The sequence below is a fragment of the Columba livia genome, chromosome 5 (assembly GCF_036013475.1).
Source record: "Columba livia isolate bColLiv1 breed racing homer chromosome 5, bColLiv1.pat.W.v2, whole genome shotgun sequence".
NCBI lineage: Eukaryota > Metazoa > Chordata > Aves > Columbiformes > Columbidae > Columba > Columba livia.
In genome coordinates this window covers 41,873,249-41,889,223 of record NC_088606.1, presented here as the reverse complement: position 1 = coordinate 41,889,223, position 15,975 = coordinate 41,873,249, and the positions used below count along the sequence as shown (strand labels likewise).

At 40.7% G+C, this 15,975-nt stretch overlaps 1 protein-coding gene across 2 annotated transcripts in view; it reads right to left on the bottom strand.

Moving 5' to 3' along the window:
- The window catches only part of LOC102096178 (transmembrane protein 263-like), a 205,112-nt gene extending 192,107 nt beyond the window's left edge, over positions 1 to 13,005 (bottom strand). The window contains exon 1 of one of the 2 annotated variants that reach the window (XM_065064629.1): positions 12,505 to 13,005. Coding sequence is in view for 1 of the 2 variants with exons in the window: in XM_065064628.1 (XP_064920700.1) it covers positions 12,505 to 12,510 (6 nt within the window). In the remaining variant the exon portion in view is untranslated. The remainder of the gene's footprint in view (positions 1 to 12,504) is intronic. The other variant, XM_065064628.1, reaches the window with a different exon arrangement.
- Positions 13,006 to 15,975: the final 2,970 nt, after the last annotated feature.

The following is a 15,975-nucleotide window of genomic DNA, read 5'->3' as shown; positions in this document are numbered from 1 at the left end:
AAGTGGACAAGTCTTCTGTGTTCGTGCTGCTGTTACAACCTTGATTTCTGGCATCCATGACTACACAAGCTTTACCTAAGCTATTCACCTATTTCTCTTCATTAAAAAAAATAATTTTACCACAGGGTACAGATGAGAAAGTCAGAAGTTTCCTGACTTAGTCCAATTAAAAATCAAGCCCAGGAGTCAGTGATCATCACTGAGGTCTGTCTCCTCCATTCACCTAAATAATGTGATCTAGATTTTAAGAATCTGTAAACAATTCTGCATAGAAGCATCAAATTGAATATAGAGTATGTATTTGAATAAGTTTGTACATCAACCAGAGGCAATGTATTTACACACATTTCTTTCCTACCCATTAATGTTGGAGATAAAGGAGTGGAGGCTACATTAGTATACCAAATCAGAACATTTATTTTTATACAAAAGACGCAGACATGTAGGACGTGACCAATGTTTGCCTTGCAAATATTCTGAACCACAACTATAAGAAGCCCTAAACTAGAAGTGGTCTCAAATTCTTTGCTTGTACTTTCCAGTCTCAACACCAAAATCATTTTAACTGAAAAAGAAAAAAAAAAAAAGAGGTAGCAGGTAACAGAACCATCTCCACCAGGCAAAGCTTAAGTCCTTCCTAACTCTATGCTGCCCAGTGAGACAATCCAAATTCCAAGGACTAAGGAAAAGCCAGTAACAAAAACATTATCTTTCCTTCTTCAAAATAGTCTCACTTCACTACCATGAGACAAACCTGCTCAGTGGCTTCTCCCAACAACAATCCGTGACAGTGATGCTCCTTTGGGTTACAGTTGCTGTCACCTACATAAATAGAAAGAGGATGCAAAATGCTATCAAAAGTGAGCATGAGCAGTGGCATTACTACTCACTGTTCACCAGCAATACAACTCTGAAGAATGGTGGTTATGATTGACAATACTTACCCTGAAATAACAGTTTACCCTAGCTGAAGGTCAACCTTAGCCCTGGACTAGTATTAACAAACCAAGCTCTATGAAATCCATGGCTGAGATGCTCTTTGCCATCACCTGCTTCCCTTTACTTCAAAACTTTAACCCTTGCTATAGGAATCCCACAGAAGAAAAATACACAATCCAAGACTACTACTTTTATAGAACATTCTTAGTATCTAACAGAAACGGCCAGGATTTTTTATGGTGTTTTTCACTACTACTAAAAAAAACCCACTACACAGTGTATTTTGAACTGTATCTGGTATGCCTTTCCTGTATTTTTTCGAAAATCTTCAAAAAGAAAACCACAAAAAAACAAAACCAACCTGAAAAAAGTCTTTACAAATTTTTGTTATTTGAAAATATAATGTTAAAAATTGAAAACACAGTCTAGACTGAAAAGTGGCCTGTCAAGTAAACACAAACTTAACTTTTCCAAGAACTGCTTTGCAAGAAACCTTGAAATCTTGAGACTTCCTAGTTCCTAAAATGAAGTTAGAAATGTTTTCCATAGAATAACCGAAATTCTTGTCTTGTTGATATCTTATCACTATATATATAATCACCTATAATATAGAGAGCCTCCAGGAGGAGTAGTCTTGTAAACAACTGTGTTTATCAGACTTCAGCGTATCAGTTTAATCATCAAGACCAGTGAGTAAGTGTGCACAGTGTTGGTGCTGAATTTCACCAAGTAATTAAAATGTAAAACAGTTAACAGCAGATGAGATCCTCAGTTCTCATATCCATATCTAGAAGCAATACTTAAGGCTCAAACTCTGACAGATGTTATTAACAAGACTACAAAATCTCTTTACAATGGCTTTGTATCTTAGATTAGCATGTCCATTGCTTTTTTAGTTATATCTGCTGAGTTCTATTCACCAGGTCTGCTGCAAGCTTGGTAATCAATATGTAATGTATCTGCTCTTCTGGCAGAATGGTATTCTATAGCAACCAAAAATTCCAGGAAATTGTCTTCTAAGAAGATTTACAACTAAGTTGTAGTTAAAGCTGTTTGTCTCAACTTCTTACATCATTATTTCAAGAATGAAGCATCAGTTACATTTGTTTTTCGTTCCTTAAGGATCCTCGACAAACAAGGGAATGGGACACACACAACTGTACAAAGTCAATGGCTTGTAGATAAGTGGCCATACAGTGTCCAGCAATTCTATAATAATCCTCTTGAGCTGCAGGCACGACAGAAGTAACGCACACATATGTTGCTTTTGCTTTGATGTTCCCTCTAGGAGCAGCTGGGATGCAGGAAGATGCATCAATAGTTCAGAAACATTATTACCTGTACATATTCTTTCAATTATTTAGGGTTTGTATAACCTTTTTAATTGGGAATGTGTTTCCATTCCTCCCCACTAGAGCCATTGGAGAAACACAGATTTAAACGCGTGTTATTACAGCATTAGGTTATGCCATAGAGCCTAGGAACATATAGCCAAAAAAAACCTCTCTTGGCTCTCCAGAGATGGTCCCTGCTCTCACAAGCAAGCACATAGTACAATTCCTTTCAGCAATTGATGGTTTCTGACCATGAGCACTATTTAGTGGTAATTTTTTATATGTCATATTTTAAAACAAAATCTAAGCTGACCAGAAACAAGTCAACTCAAGCAGAAGCAATATCCACCCTTCCAAACTGAAGCGGCAGGTGTGCCAATTCCAACGTATCTCACTCTGTCCCTCCCAACAGTTTCAATGAACTGCAAGGAAGCTGAAAACCTTTGTCTAAACACGGCAAATTATCTACAAAGATCAAGAGAAAAAAACCTACAGGGATTCCCACAGAAACTGCCCGGGGAACATATTATCCTGTGTTCTGATCACACTGTATGACTGCTGACCTTACAGTGACGTTTAACTCAAATATTATGGGCTGCTGTGACCTGGTAAATTAGTGTACATTTGCTGTCTTATACTATGTTTCACATAAGGCTCTGTATTTATGGAGGGAGAGGACTGCCAGTACTGAACTAAACAAGCGTGACAAACCACCCGCTAGCATTTCAAACTACATCTAATGCTTTTCCACGGGATACAACACTTTTGAGAATAATTCTGACCAGAACTTCAGTGACAAGCTTGTTATTTTTTCAGTACATTTAAAGACTATATATTTTACAAGTGCTGCGGTAAATCTGTGCATGAGAGAAAGGAAGAAGGTTCCTCTCCCTTGAGGGTCAGTATTTTCCACAAGGTACTGTGTCATGTCTATGACACTGAGACCAAGAGCTGCATTTATCACCACATGCGTATTAACAAAATATTTCATCATGGTCAGTCATACAAGCAGCCTAACACTATCTCAGTCTCAGTGGAATATTAAGTACTCAGAAAACCCACATAGATCAGGAGCAATCCCAACACCCAGCAACCATTATAGGCCCATCTCACAAGTAAGTCAACAGCAACAGGAGACTGCCACTGCAAATGGCCAGGCAGGTAAGTCACCACTGGAAATGGCTAAGCTTTCTGAAAAGTCCCTACAGAGCATCTTGAAACAACAAAAAACCCCTACCCTCCACCAGTGCTTTTAGGCCTTTAGACTCTACTTCTGTATTTTGCGTTACATTAACTACGGTACATAATCTTAAACCAAAGTAGAGCCTGTCAATTGACTGTACACTGAGCCAGGATCAGGCTAATGAATAGCAAAAAATAAAACCCCAAAACAAGGTCCAATGGTGGGAAGCGGGGAGGGCATCAAATATAATATATATATATATATATATATATACACATATATACATATATATAGAGATAGATATACAAAATCCTGTGAAAAATTATTACCGAAATTAAATTAGTTTGGGGCAACTAACATCAAGTTTCCTTCAGTTCATGACTACTAATAGAGAGACACTTTACTGCTGTTCTCAACCTTCGTGCCATGCCTACTCAAGCCCTAGAAACACAGTATTCGGGGGAATAAGGGGGAGGGAGAAGCCAAAAAAAACCCAACAAAACCCACCAACACATAAACAAAACCAAAAGAAAATTCACAACATGAATACTCTTCTCGATTATATTGAACTTTATTAGCCATCATTTCCCCTGGCAGGACAGAAGCTGGAGGAATGAATGTAACGTCCACAGTCATGACTTCAGCAGCAGTTTACTGTCCTAGTTCTGAGACTAACCTCTGAAAACTATTCTAAAATCTGCAGCTTTACCAGCTATTTTCTCTGTGCATTTTCAACTGAAAATGGTATTTATTTCCTGACCTAGATCTTCATATTTCCATTCTTGTTCCTGAACATTTTACTCCAGTTTTTCTGTTCTGATATTCATCTTCACATTTATTTGCATTCTGGACTTGAGCCTAGAATCTTGCTTCTTTCCCCATTCAAAACAGTCTCATTCCTTGTAAAGCCTCTCCTGAAGAGCCCACAGGTTCAGACCTACTTCATTCTATGCAAATCTTCAACTGCCAGCCTAAACCACATGTCCTCTGTCCTGCCCAACACTGACTTTCAGACCTGGCATTCTATATAGGCACAATTCCAATAAAGCAATTTAGCAGAGGAAAATTAGTGGCAGCACAGGCTTCACCCCTCCAGGTCTGTGACTTCTCTCATCAGCTCTCCCAGCACATGCCCAACACCTTTTTTTATACATTGTCAAATGCATCTCAACTGACAACTACAAAGGACAGACGCAGCCCTAAAGAATTCCAAGACTGAGCAGGTCTGCAGAAAGAAACAAATGAAGTAATACCCAAGCACAGGACAGTTTGGTAAGTGCTTTGGGAAAGTGCAATGATACTTTAAAGTATCTTAATGAAAGCATTGACTAGTTTTGCATTATGTTTAAAGAACCTTATTGCATGCCCACAAGACTAAAAACCACATGGCTTCCTGCACATTTGCATACTTTGCCCTTTCCTAAATTCACAAAATTCTCAGCTTTTCTTATCCTAGTTTCACTTCCTCCAAATGAGTAAGAAATTATACATATTACAACTGGGCTAAATGTGTGTAGATGCCAAAGGGCTTGTCAGATCCAGTGTTAAAGAAGTTGACCTTCATCAGGCTTTCCTACAACAATACCACCCATGACACTGTTAATTTGGGATCTCTCCTCTATCCAGTCACTGTTAGGAAGTTCCTCAGAACTCATCTTTGAAATTTCCTGTTTAATCAAACTCAATTATTCCATCTTCCATATTTGAAAATGGCTCATGGCTCACAATGTCCTTTCTGCTTCTATGCAACTACCTATACCTTCAATTCCTACAGAAAATAAAGGGTTGGATTGTTTTAAATAGATAAATAGTAAACAAGCAGATACTGGGTAGGTAGGTCAACATGACCTGAGCACATATGGGTACTTAACTTCAGCTGAAGCACATAACTACCCAACCATCTCAGTGTATAATACACTGATGCTCAGGTAACCACCCTCAGGGGAAACAAGTTTAAAACTACCACTGTACCATTGTTAGACAGGTATCTGTTGCAGCTGCAGCTTCCACTTCGGCAATGAACTTTCAGCATATTGAGGAATTAAGACTTTCATTTAAAATTTTCTAAATGTAATAGGAATGTTCCATGGAATCTGTCATCACTATTGATAGCACACCCACACCTCTGGGGTTTCCAAAGTCAGCTACATTTTCCTGCAAAGGGAAAAAAATTGATCTGCAACCATAAACTTTTTATTTTTTTGCTTTCCTCTAGGTTTAAGAAAGCCTCTTGATGGATGCTTTGCTTTTAATTTTGCAAAACAAGGTTCACTCATAATGAGACCTTCTGTGCCAGGATTCAGCCCAAGGGGAATTTGAGTTGCAGTTACAAATCCCTTAGAACACTAAAGGAAAGTACAGAAATAGAAACGCTGAGGATGACAGTAATATAAAATTATAGCACTTTGCTCAATACAGTCTAAGAAAAAACTAGAAAAGTTGCTTAGATTACTTGCTCTTCTCTGCATTTAGACAAAACCATGAGGCTATGATTTCAACATTTAATTTTGTCTTGACAACAGGACTGGAGGAGAGAGGCAATGAGAGCAAGTTTTAATGGTGTAAATTCCAAATCAAGAGTGAGTTCTATTGTTCTCAGCAGAAGAGTCAAATCCTACTTCTACAGCAATAAAACAACTTTCTACTTTGAGTAATCCTAATCAGGGTTTACTTGGCATAAATAACTTTTCAATAGGCCTAATGACACCACAACCTATACTCCATTCAGCAAGCAAGCAAAAAGCCTGGTGTACACTTTTTACATTCACACATTATATGGGGCAGATAACACCATTTAGACAACAAAAATCCAATACAGTCTGCTCAGTGGTAGTTCAAAGAGCTCTGGATTTTGAACTAATTATTGTATTGAATTTTGTCTTGATTGACCATTTACTTTTCATCTGAAATTTACCTACTAAATAATTGTCAGCACAGAAAGAAAGTATGTTTTTAAAAAAAACAAACCAAACAAACCACACTTCATTTGATCAGGTACTGATCAAATGGCCTAAAGAGAACACTTCTCACTCCAAGCAGGTTAACCAGGATAGTTATCAAAAGGATACCACACAGCAGTGTAAAAGTTGAACAGCTACCCTGAAAAGGACTGCATAATTTGCTATCAGTTCTAGTTTAAACTATTACCTCCACAAGGAAGGGTATGCCTTTGTCCAGAACAGTGTTTATATTAAAAAACTGACTAGTTTAAATTGCATTTGTTTGGGAAAAAAAAAGGAAGTTACCTGAGGGTAACGTCTCATTGCACAGCAGAGCTCAAACATCAGCAGCAGTTAAAGCTGGGGACAGGCTAAGGGAGAGGGAAAGCAGCCACTGCAGGAACACCCAACAGACACTGGGACAGAGGGGAGGACAACACAGAACGATGCAGGAGCAAAGCATGACCCTGCATCAGAGCAAACCAACCGGAAAGCAACTTCATAATTACCAATAACAATATATCAAAAATATCAATTAACTCATATTGGTAAGTGACCATGCACTGACTTAAGTAATTTCAGTGGGAAGCAGCCTTCCTACAGCCTGTCAGTCATCCACTGGCTGTCAACAAAGACTTCAGGGGAAAAAAAGTTCAATCAGTTGAGCTGGTGAACCAAACGTAAGCAATAACAAGACTTAATGACCTGCAGTTTTATTGCACTTTTTACATAACTACAATTAGCAAAAGTAGCATAAATGTATTTTCTCCAGCCTGGTCCTTGACAGGTGGATTTAATGGTTAATGCCATTTACTCAGACTAAAGCAATGAGATAGTGCACACTGCAGAAAGAATATTTTCTATTTTCCTAGCAAGATGTGAAAACACCGCTCCAGAAAGCTACAGACAGTATGAGAAATCTGTCAGAAATAAAAATGATAACTCCTTTGCTTAATGATATAGGTCTATATGACAAGGATCATTAGGATTTTCTTTACCGTGCCCATGCTAGAGACTGAAAAAAACAGTACCCTTTCCATTCTCCTCAGTAGTGCTACAATTAAAAAAAATAATAATAAAAATAAAAATCAAAGCAACACTCATGGAAGGATGCATTAGAGCAGTATTCTATAACAGTGGCTTCATATGGCCAACTTGAATTACCTGGCTTCCATGCATTTATTTTCTTAAAAGTGCACAACTGCTGTTTTAGCTTTAATGAGTTGAAATTTAACTAATTTTTTCAAGGGCTCTTGCAGCTAGAACATAGTAATTTCTTCAATAAAACCTGAATTCAAAGTATATAAGCATGTACCCTCCTTGAAAACTATGAGCACCCACCCCAAAAGAGTCACAAGAGACATCGCTAAGACAGTTTGAAACACAAGTCATCTTGCCAAAATCTCAATTTCATTTTTTTAAATTAGATAAGGAAAAAAATAGTGCTGCAAATCCATTTGAAGTTTAAAAAGTTGTTCCAAAAGCACCAACAGTAATTTTCAATGTTAGAAATAGAGGTTAAAATTATTTTCTTCAATCCAGAACTTATGTCTCTTTATTTCATTAGGAATTTCAAAATGCATTTTCTGGAAAACATCAAACATTTCTGAACTAGCTGGGAGATTGTAATATGGTGTATTTATCACACAAATTTTAAATTGATTTTGTTGATGGCTAGGTAGTTAAGTCTATTTCCTTCCTTACAAATGAGTTTTGAACTCAGATCAGAGCTCTTTTAACTTAGTGTCGCTTGTTGCTCTATGCATTTATTGTTGTAGTGTTTTAAAGGCATAACATTTCAGATAAACTATTTGCTTAGTCTACAGAGCCGACACTACATCTTCTGGTATTATCAAGCTCTATAATTTCACAGCTAGCCTGCATGCCTTAAACTTGACAGCCAGAAGCGCTGCCAGCAATAATGCCCCTTTTATTTCAGGCTTCACAGAGATCTCATTCTCTTCCAAACTAACTTCAAGAAGTGTAAAGATCACCACTTGCTGCATACAAGTTTCCAACCAGCGTCACTTCACTCAGCAACTAAACAGCCATCGGACAGATATAACACTTGATTGTTACAAAAGCAAGCAATGCAACTTAGAAAGTAAATATTCATTCTAGCAACAACAGCTTTTGGGAATGGCTACCTTTTACTTTTGAGGATCTCCAAGGTGCACAGACTCTTCTCCAAAAAGATTTTTCAGATTGAAAGGAAGCCCAAGAATTGTTCTAGACCTTAGACAGCTCTGCAGAAGCGTTAAGGTTGTAAGACTGACCAACACAAGCACAAGCCACTTCTGTGACTTCCAGTAAGTTCAGCACCAATGACAGTTCTTTTGAAGGAACTGCTTGAGAGCTCTACTACTGCCCTCACCAATGTCAGCATGGACTCTGCCCAGAACTCTGAAGACATGTCATCTCTTCCCATCTCTCTGAAATTCACCTGAAACACTGGGAAAGGAAAAACACCAGAAAGTTTGTAAGGTAGCTCACCAATAAAGAAAAATGGGTGTGACCAATTGTAGGCAAATATTTAAGACAGAATTATCTACAGAATATATATAGTTCGTGTTTTCTTTTATTCCATCACTTACACTCACTCTCTTCCTGCTTCCTATAACAAATTTAGGACTACATGCCAGGAAAAAAAATATATAACTATATACCCCATAGAAAGGAATACTTTTTGTCTCTTCTCCTTTTTATAAGCTGCTCCCTTCCCAAGTACTTTCCATTTCAACTGCCAAAAGTCCTGCTAAACAGGATAGGAGACATGTTAACAAAGAAGTTACATATACATCAAGTTTTGACAGGACAATCTATTACATCCTTCAGGAACAGAGCTGTCTGTAATACAAGCAAGAGAAATATTTACTCAGGCTTTCCATAACTTTTGATGCTTCATCTTACAAAGACTTCACCTTTATCTGATCTCTAGGATTCAAATGCCAACATCAAGCATCACAGGCAATCAGAAATACAACACAACTATAGGCAGTCAGTTCACATTTGTTCTCTTAAATATAGCTGTAAGTTTCTCAAAGCAAAATGTCACATTTGTGACACCTGTCTTATCCCAAAACACACAACTGAGATGTGAGCACATGTCAAAGTACCAGGAGCTCTCATACTACTTTGGAGAATCACTTCAATTCGATAAAAAGGGCAGCAGCTACTTAACTGAAATCTTGAGCTTGCTTTCCCAAACAAGAACTACAGTATGACGTGACACTCTCAATGCCTCTCATTCCTCTGAACTTGGATTTAAGTTAGAGCAGCAACAGGAGCAGCATTAGAGACAGCCTCTGCAACAGCAGTTTTACCAGGCAGCCATAAGGGACCGTCCTAATGCTCCAATTCACTCACTGGTTGAAGAGAAGGCATGAAGAGGTTCTGTTAGCAAGGACACAAGTACGTTCTCCAGTGCTGCCCTAAGACCGGAGAAATCCAGCACTTGGCCACAACAGAAGAATACTGGAAATATACTGTACTGTGGGACAGTAACTGGTGGCTGACAGTGTGACGGACCGGTGGGGTTGGGTCATCTCCCCACAATTCTCCACTTCCCTAATGAATGGAACTGTCCTTCTCACCCCACCTGAAAAAGGGTATTTCCTGCCATCAAGAAGATCTGTCATTGAAGGAAAGCAAACACTCTCGGTGTATTCATGACTTAGCACTTCAATATTCCTACATATAGGAACAGTCCAATTTCAAGCTGATTGCCTCTCATTCCTGTCCTGTAGTGCAAGAAACAGGCTTTCAACCAGTTTTATATTTTGTATAGCCTGAAAAGGCCCGGAGAGACCATCTTCAAATGCTGCTGTTGCTTGAAAGAGATGGGAACAGAAGCAAACAACAAATAGAGACTATCCTGAATCCAAACCATCTTCAGCACCTCAAGCTTTAAAGTATGACTTTGCCACACTATTTTATTCCACTCTACTTCTTTTAAATAGGATACTTGTGTTATTTGATTACTTAAAAATAAAATACATCAAGCTTCAGTTTCCTCAGTAACCAACATTAGTGATAGATCCTGAAATAATCACTCCCACAGCAGAACTCCCCTGATGTTACCAGTTCTCTCCACCTGCCTCTTCCCTCCTGTAAGCAGGATGACCATCTTCATACATACTCACGTTAACTTGTTTTACTTGGATAGCCCTGCCTTCTCAGCAACCTGCTAACCAGCATCAATGAGAAAGTCTCAAAACCAACACTACTAAAAACACACCAACTCAAATGTATTTCCCAAGGTAAAACTACAATTAGGGGAGAAATAGTCAAGATGACTTTTCAAAAAGCTTGGTTCTGATGTATTCCCTGCAAAGATCAATAACTTACACTTTGATTTGTTTTAAAGTCACACTGAGCAATTTGTGAGCAGGTCCATAAATGGGATTCATAACCAATTCCCACACCACACAGACACCCCTCATCCCACTTCTCCTTTCCTCCCCCTTTTAAGAGGTAAAAAGCTGTGCACAAACATTTTGATGCATTCCATTTGTTAATTAAAAATGTAATTATCCTGCTCCTAGCTTAAGAGTTTAAATTATGCGTCTCCAATGATCTTACATAGAGGAAACTGAGGCAACTGCTACAGCAAAAGGTAATACATATGGAAAGAAACACACACTGAGAGAAATTACCCAGTCAGAGAAAAAACTGTGAAGCCCTTTATACTGAAAAACTCTATACAGTGCTTATACCTGATAATTGGTTAAAAAACCAAAAATACTCTTTCTTCAAACACATTGTCCTTACAGTCAGAACATAACTCCACTCACATCTTGCTGTATTTTAAGAGAGACCACTTAAAATAGCCACAAGCTTTCCCCACTCCAGTGGGGCAAAAGAGGAATTCAGCAGAAGTAATTGGCTTAGCAAGAATAATCAGTAGTTTATTCTGCATGCAGTAAAACAGAAGCTGAAAGAAACATTTTCATTTCTGGCCGCAAGCTGGATGTACTGTTCGGGCAGCACGCTGAGGTTTTTGTTTTGCAGTATGTCAACAACTCACCCAGGGCCATAGCACTGTTTACCAATAACTACCTTGCATGTATTTTTGTTGTTGTTATCCCACACTATTTGAACTAACAAACATTCAGAGAGAAAGAAAATAAATACTCTTTATTATCAGGTTTTGAACAAATGTAAAACAAATAAATATCACTGCATGGAAGGAAACTTTCTTTTTGTATGTACCTATTTCACGTACTTGGAAATCATCCCTTTTCTTTCCTCTGTTAGCGGTGAGAGAGCCCCTTGTGCCCAGAGATGATGGGCAAGCTGAGGCACTGACACAGGCCCAGTGCCCAGAACCCAGCACCTGCACAACCTGGGGAACTTGTAGCACATCCTTACCCAATCAGAGGCTTGGAGGAAGGCCTGAGCCAAATTTCTCCATCAGGATAGGTACAGACCATAGCTACATACAGTCTCTGCCTCAAAGAGCTTACAGTCTAGCTGACCAATAGTCCTTCTGACTGCTAGACAAATTGATGAGACAGGGAATACCTGGCGTGCCTCATGCTTCAGACTGATTAACGGGAGGGAATCTTTTTAAAAGTCATATCCTGCAAATTAAGCAGGTACCGCAGAATATCAAGGGAAAACACCCAATCCCATAGCACTGCTGACAACAGAACTGAAGAGCCAACCCTCACCTGAGAGCCGCCCTATCGCTACTTTCACAGCCCAGCCCCAGCGTCCCCTCTCCCGCGGCGGGGGAGCTGCTCCCGGCGGCACGAACCCGCCGGGCTGCGGAGGAGGAAAACTGCCCACGAGGTGTGGAGCCTGGCGAGGGTGCCTCGGGGAGCGGGGCGGCCCCTCCGCAGAGACCCCGGCCCGGAGCGGGCAGGCGGCCCCGCGCTGCAGGGCACGACCCGCGTTCGGAGGGAATTTTTCTCGGGAGACGTTTCCAAGAAGCGGCATCACATCCCCCGTGAAGTTGGAAGCTTCTGGAAGTTGCACTTCGTCAAAAGAGCGAGCGGCCACCACCTCCCGCCGCTGGTTACCGCCTCGGGCCCGGGCCCTGCCCCTCGCCCCGCCACCCATAGCCGACCCCCGACGGGAACCCCCCGCTGACGGCCGCCAGCATCACCTTCATGCCGCGTCTCCCGGAGCTCCGCCCGGCGGGGATGGAGGGAGGGAGAGCGGGCGGCCGTCGGCTGCGTCCCCGTCTCCCCAGGCGCTGGGGCTCCGGCTGCTGCTGCCCGATGTAAACACACACCGGCGGGAGGCGGAGGGTGGGCCGAGAGGGGGCAGCGCCATGGCAACCCCGGCCGGAAGAGGAAGCGCGGGGGTCAGGGCCGCCATCTTGGCGGGGGGCAGCCGGGGTGGGTCTGTGCGCGGTTAGTCGCGACGCCGGGGCCTCGTCTTGCCCGGAGAGTTCGCGTGGGGCTTCCAGGGATGGGCCGAGACACTCAGAGCCCAGAAGCGCCAGTGCAGCCAGGCCTGCAGGCAGCCTTCGCTGGGAAACCCTGCCAGCCACACTGTAGAAAAAACACTCCCTGACATTTGATGTTGAAGTGCTTTTAAATTATAATGTATTCACCACCTCCAGTTTTCATTGTATGTTCGATGCGAATGCAGCAAAGTGGAAGGAATGGGCCTGGCCGTAGTCACAATGAGGTGTCGTCTGGCCAAGACGAGGAGCGTGTTCCCCAGGCCCCGGCTCTGCTCTGTGCCTGCTGCCCTCTGGCCGCCCCAGTCCCGCGTGGGGTCACATCCCCCTGGGCCGACACTGCGTGTCTGCAGCTTAGCTGGCTGCCGCTGCTTCACACGAGGGTGTGCTGTTCGATGGGGAAGGTGAGAGAGTCTGGAAATTGCCCTTGGCACGAAAACTCGTCTTATGCGTTGCTTTAAAATTATCATGAAGTATAATCACACACACAGAATCATTGAATCATTTTGGTTAGAAAAGACCTTGAAGATGACTGAATCCAACTGTTAGCCTCATACTGCCAAGTCTACCACTAAACCGTGTCCCTAAGAACTTCATCTACGTGTCTTTTAAACACCTCCAGGGATGGTGGCTCCACCACTTCCCTCAGCAGCCTGTTCCAGGGCCTGACAGCCCTTTCTGTGAAAAAATTTTTCCTAATATCTAGTTTAAACCTCCCCTGGTGCAAGTTGAGGGTTTGGAGAGGAAGCCATATGAGGAGCGGCTAAAGTCACCTGGTTTGTTCAGCCTGGAGGAGACTGAGAGGAGACCTCAGCATGGTCCACAGCTTCCTCACAAGGGGAGGAGAAGAGGCAGGTGCTGATCTCTCTGGCAACCAGTGATAGGACCTGAGGGAATAGCAGGAAGGACATGGATACAGAAGAGAGCTGGCAAGTGGTTTAATGCGATGAGGAAAGCCGACAAAAGCAAAAAAAAAAAAAAGAAAGGTGGTTGAAAGTAGTGGTTCCTGGAGTTGGGAGATAAAACAACATTAAGCAAGTGATGTTGATCAGAGTTCAGTTTTCTCTGATGTAGTAGTATTCCACAGGTGAATACTGAGTTAATATGTTATGTAGAGAACATAACTACAACTTGACATGCAGTTCAATTCAAAAGAGGAAAGATTGCTTTTGTTCCCTATTTTCACCCCTTGACTGAGAATCTTACCAACTTGTTCACAAAATAATATGCCCTTGGTAGCCATGTCTGTCTTCTAAATCATTCTTCAGCACAGTGGACCCTGTTTAGCCAGAAACCACAAAAGGCAAAATGTGCTAGCTTAAAGGCTATAAATGCCTCCTCTCAGAGCATGGTGGAGGAAAAGCAGTTAATTTTTTTTTGTTTCGTACTGTCTTTTCTAATCTACAGAACCTCCTTGGAGAGTAGATGTGGGATGGTACCGTAAGACTAGTATTCATTTTTCAGTTAGATAGGGAACTCTTGAAAGACACCAAACATAGTAATTCCCTTGCCCCATGTGGACGGAAAACTACAGAGACCGCTTTCCTTTGCTTCTCACAACACAGACGTGTCTTAAATAATTTTCTGGATCGATTCTCAGAGGAAGTATCCTGCAACCATTTCCCGGCACAGAGTTTCATAGCAGAATTTACAATATCTTCTGCACATGTACACATACATCAAACATGTGAATCTTCTCAGAAGACCAGTAGTGGAAGTCAGTGAATTCAGGGATGGTTTCACAGACCACACCGATTTCTACAGACATGTACATATATGGATATGTGCATATATAAGCTGACCTGCTATATGTGTGTGAGATATTACCCTATGTATTATATACATAATACTAACTGTAATAACATAACCAAAATAAATCCTCTCCTCTGCATACTGTATAACAAAACTTACATCAAATAATATTGTCAATTGTATTAGTAAAATTAGATTGTATTTGATTTTTAATTGCATAGTAGAAATCCATATTTATGCTCTAGTCAGATGGTGTGTAGAAAGAAGTTTGTATCATGTTTGCGTTGAGTTTAACATGTAAATTATAGTCCGACTCCCAATAAAAGAAATTATAAAGGTTTAAAGAGTAAACTATCTTTTCCCTCATCAAGGTAAGATGAGTCATTCTAGTGAAGTTCAAAACAATGCAGCTTTCTACATTTAAAATTCAAAATTTCAGATGAACATAACATGATTTGTCAGGAAGTTCCTAAGCCCCTAAAATAAAATATGTACAATCTTTCAAAGAAGTTAACATCAGCTTGTCGTGTTTGTGATGTCTGTAGAACATTCAAAGAATGTTCCAGCTGATGACTGAGAATATTCTGGATAATAGACAAATCTAGGGGAAAATTTAAAAAATAATGGGAATTAAAAAGTTATTTACACTAGGCATAGAAAGTCTTTTATTCCTGAGACTATTTCAGCAGCTACCAAAAATATTTGCTAACAAAAAGTTAAACAACACAGGCTATGTGCACAGTAGCAGATAGTGCAGCTCACAGGGTATGGCTTTGTTCAGTGAAACAGTTGGTGCTGAGGATGCAAGGTCCTTATTAGGCTTATTTCAGGGGGTGATTGCTTTGAACAAGCTCTAATACTTTAGACTGAATGCCCATTAATGACTGTAACAACTGTGCACCTGGAATAAGTTTTCCAGTTTAATTTCATCCAAAAGGATTCATTCCAGTTAATGCACTCCAAGGCTCCGCTGGTAAGATTCACCTCAAAAGTGTCTCTTTATCAAAGCAGAAGGGCTAGTGTAGATGTTCCCATTGTTAAACTGTACTGTTTATAAAGTTAAAGTGATGTCTTTATAAAGCAGAAATTCCCTTCCCCGCCTTCCTAAAGACCACTCTAGGAGATTTACCTACCCAGAATTTTCAGTGAAGGCTGAGGATCTCGAACATCTTAAGTGACTAAAGCATGGTTCACTTATAATTTCCTGCAAGGTGCTGAAAGCAGTGAAAAACTATTTTGACCTTCAGATTTTGTCACAGTACATTCCTAAATAACTTTTTACAAGAAAAAGAAATACAGTTTAAGAAATGTTATCATTCTCTGTGCAGGGGTGTGTGTGTGTGTGTGTGTGTGTGTGTGTGTGTGTGTGTGTGTGTGTGTGTGTAGTTTTTGCTGTGTAGACTGGAAAGCACACTC